The sequence below is a fragment of the Anneissia japonica genome, unplaced genomic scaffold, assembly GCF_011630105.1.
Source record: "Anneissia japonica isolate Jap-2015-1 unplaced genomic scaffold, ASM1163010v1 scaffold252588_len3886_cov194, whole genome shotgun sequence".
Lineage (NCBI taxonomy): Eukaryota > Metazoa > Echinodermata > Crinoidea > Comatulida > Comatulidae > Anneissia > Anneissia japonica.
In genome coordinates, this window is record NW_022691038.1 from 1 (window position 1) to 3,886 (window position 3,886).

General features: G+C 32.8%; 1 protein-coding gene across 1 annotated transcript; it reads right to left on the reverse strand.

Moving 5' to 3' along the window:
* Window positions 1-916: 916 nt before the first annotated feature.
* Window positions 917-3,880, reverse strand: LOC117099971 (helicase SKI2W-like). Its single transcript, XM_033239499.1, has 5 exons — window positions 3,807-3,880; window positions 3,503-3,613; window positions 2,669-2,887; window positions 2,159-2,299; window positions 917-1,944 (listed from the first exon to the last, which is right to left on the reverse strand). Exons 3-5 carry the CDS (start codon window positions 2,852-2,854, stop codon window positions 1,723-1,725), a joined length of 549 nt encoding a protein of 182 aa, XP_033095390.1. The 5' UTR covers window positions 2,855-2,887; window positions 3,503-3,613; window positions 3,807-3,880; the 3' UTR covers window positions 917-1,722.
* Between the last annotated feature and the right edge of the window lie 6 nt (window positions 3,881-3,886).

A 3,886-nucleotide genomic window follows, 5' to 3' on the forward strand; every position in this document is an offset into this window, starting at 1 on the left:
TAAAAAAATATAATTTCAATGTTTTTACATTATTGCATTATTACACAAAATATATTAAGATTAATGATTAATTAACTGTTCATCATAAAATACTTACATGAAATATGTGCATTTTAATGTTGAAAACATACAGTTGTAAAAGTGTTTATCAAAATGCACAAGACTTAAGTTGTAGTGTGCTTACATAGTAAATTTAGACAAGAAATTTATTATCTTGTTTAGCGAACATCCCGATCACCAAAAATGGTGATTTTGTATAAATAAAAGCAAAATTTTATTTTTTGCCAGTTATGCAATCAATAATAAAATAGAATAGAAATTTTATTTAAAAAATGAAATGTTATATTTATTTTTATTATGCTTAAGCCCTCCTCTAACAAACTTCAAAAAATAAGTTTGTGAAACAAGGTATAAATAAGGTCTCACCTTACATATTAAACTAAATAAGAATCTCTTTTGTTAGCCCCATGAATAAAATAATATACTATAGGAGAACAAGGATATCATTCTTAAACCTTAGTGTATAATGAATTAATGGACACTCATCAAACTTGGTACTTGGTGCCACCACTTGAATGTCTGACAAAGCTCAAAGATATTTTCTCTTCTTTAAACAAATACTAAGGTACTGTTAGGGTCCCAGAAAACTTGACATATTATCTGAGGTCAATACCATGCATATTTCGTTACATCCCTTATGGTCTCCAATCTCTTGAAAAGTTACAGTATATTTCAATATTAGACTCGAAACCTTATATTTCCACTCAAGAGTGAAATGCACACACCCTAATAGCAGCTCTCCTGATAATAATCTATATGTATATCTGGAAGCCAAAATTAATAGTTAATATTAAGTAATGGCTTAATATGTCATTCATTTATTTTTGTTATTTTATAATTTAAATAATTTAAATTTTAACAGATAGAGCATTTTAAGCAACAATCAATTCATTATTATTATCTCGTATGTTAAACTACATCATGTACAACAAATCAGTTCAAAATTGGAAGTTGGTGAGGTATTCCACCAGTTGAGGGTTGTCAACCTCAGATAGTGGGCAAGGAGGTCCAATCACAGCACACTCGCTAAGAACATGTTCATGAGTCTGTATGTGCCCAGAAGGACAAAGATCACTTTCTGCAATGCCCCACATTTTTATATTGGATGCAAAACGTCCAGCGCCTGATTGTAGCCTGTTTAGTTACATCCAAGCCTTCCTACGAAGATGGTTGCCAGGTGGGTGGGCTGACCAGGATTCGATGTATGGCTGCAATCGCTCAGGAACAGTTGGTACTGCACTTGCCAATGCTGTTTGTCGTTCCATATGTGGGCGCAGGGGCCTCCGTGAGCGCAACCTGGATGGAGCTTCCTTGTTGGAGAGGATGTCATGAGGTGATTGAATCCCAAAGAGAAAGGGCAGGTGGCTCAGTGGAGTAGGGCGTATACATCCAGTGACGAGTCTCATTGCATCATTAAGTGGCACATCCAGCCTACTTGTGTGAGTGTTTTGTGTCCATGCTGCAGAGAAGTATTCAACCGGTGCGTATACCAGGGCTATTGCTGAGGTCCTGATGAATTGTTCTCCTCCCTTCACCTATTTCCTTTAAACTGCCTATTCAAATATTTAATCTACAATACTTCAAACTTACTATTGTAAATTATTTTTCTGTATCACCTTTGTTACATTCACAAAGTCATCTTCCATGTGAATGTGATGTTCATTAGGAGCTGTGTAATTGGGTGTAAAGGCTTGGTACAGCGAAAATGTCCCGTTTTAACAGATTTGATGCCACATCAACCATTACTCCAAATCGTGAATTGCCAACTTCCTTACACTTACAGGCTTTGTGCATTTCATGACAAGTGTTAATCAGTTGTTGGATTGTATTAACAATTTCCCCTTCTGGAATACCGCCTGCTAAATCAATGATAACTTCAAATTTCTGTAATAGAAAAATATGTAGATAGTTATTTTAGGCTTTTTACTAATTTATTGCCCAGTGAATAATAAAACATAGGTCTATTAAAAGGATTTAATTTACATTTTAATTGAAATGTCATGTTCTTCTCCAGATATTAAAATATTAATGTATATCAATGATTGACAAACAGAGTGCATGTTGTGGACACCGCTATGAATTGTGAATTAATACTTACTTCACCTCTAGCCCATTCATATACTACATCTGCAAATCCTGGTTTAAATTGCTCAACGTAATCTTCAAAATCAAACTCTTTATTGTACTCCTTCTCATGACCAGCTATATATGCTGCAATATCTTTGACCTCCTGTATTTTCTATAACATAATTATATATTTTTTAAAATATAATAAAAAACAAAGTTTCTTGTCACATCATACTATTGGCATAAGTAAATAACAAAAGTAGAATTGTCAGTTGTTTCAATCAGTCACTTAGTCAAATCACTTATTCCATCAAGTCATACGCTTCAGTCAAATTGAGAAATTCAATAAATCTGTTTATCAGAGGTTCAAGTCTCCTGCAAGTTGCGAGAAGGCTTCTCTTCTGATTAGTGAACTGTTTATGCCATAACATGAGTACATTTTGCAAAATAAGAAAATAATTAACCAAAAAACTTGCATTCTGTGCAATATGTTGGATTGGTTTCTTTTTAATAAAATAAGACATAGAATACGAAAAGGCACCTCTTCAATTGTTGGAGTGAGCATTAGTGGTTTAGGTTGCTTTCCACGATAAACTATGCAGGACAACACTGCAGCAATCTCTTCTGGGTCTAAATCATCAAGAATGCCAGCAAAGATAATCTCAGTCAATATGATCTCATGGTGACTGAAGCTGCAGGCTACAATGCCCTTCGGCTGAATCTCCATGTCGTCATCCAAGTATTCAAGACTTTTCAACACCTAACAGTAATGAATAAAATAAACAAACCATACCATAAATAATACCAAACTCTACTTTTCAACACTTTTTGCAATATATTTATTATGAAAAATGTAATGTCTAAATGGTGAAAAACAAAATCACATACAGTATGAGTTAAATGTTCTAACTCTTGTTACATATCTATAATTTTTTAAATTTAGTTTGTAAAACCCTGTAGTGACTGTGAAGCCCCTAAGGCCGCCCATAGGTACGATGTCAGATTGACGTACAGACGAACCGCATGTGTTGTAGTGAATGCATTTATGGTTTGATGTCATTTTGTTTGAATGAGTTACTGTTATTAAAACAAGTTTACAAAGAAGTATACATCTTGTATAGTTTATTCGTTTGTAGTACAGTGTACCAACAAACAGTCACAATGGTCCACTTGACACCTTCTGCATATATCACATTTTGAGATACATTTTTTTAAAATTAAAAATATAGTAGTTATAGGTTCTTTCAGTAGCACAAAAGTAAAAATAGAAAATGTTCTCAATTCAGATTCTTCAAATCCAAGTTTGACACCAAGAAAGTTAAAATATAGGTATAATCTTTACATATTATTTTTTAAATACTATATGTTTAAATACCTTCTGTCTTTGTTCAAACTGTGGAAGCAGAAGCAAGTGTCTCTGAGAGAGCTGTTCTTCAACTTCTGCTATTTTCTCCTCCAGTATTTTCTGATTTTCAACAATTTCATACTGAAAATGTACAACAAAAATTAAAAATTGAAAGCAATGGTCAGATTCAAATGCTAGACTACGATAATCTTTACTGTCAGATGTTTCTTTTCTTTACAATTATGCCTATTTGTTTTACAAATTTTAATATATGATATTTCTAATATCGCTATAAAAGTTTTGAAAAAATAAATCCAAGATAAATTAGACCTACATGTTTAGTTAAGTGTTTACACTGAAGGCATTTATATCCAAAAATCTGCTTTTCTAGATCCTCTCTCTCTTTAAATTTGA

Excerpts from the sequence above, each read along its gene's own strand:
- LOC117099971 (XM_033239499.1), bottom strand. The coding sequence starts at position 2,854 with ATGGAGATTCAGCCGAAGGGCATTGTAGCCTGCAGCTTCAGTCACCAT. Across the intron at positions 2,300-2,668 it reads TCACTCCAACAATTGAAGAG|AAAATACAGGAGGTCAAAGA; the intron begins GTGCCTTTTCGT and ends ATTATGTTATAG. Across the intron at positions 1,945-2,158 it reads ATGAATGGGCTAGAGGTGAA|AAATTTGAAGTTATCATTGA; the intron begins GTAAGTATTAAT and ends TTTCTATTACAG.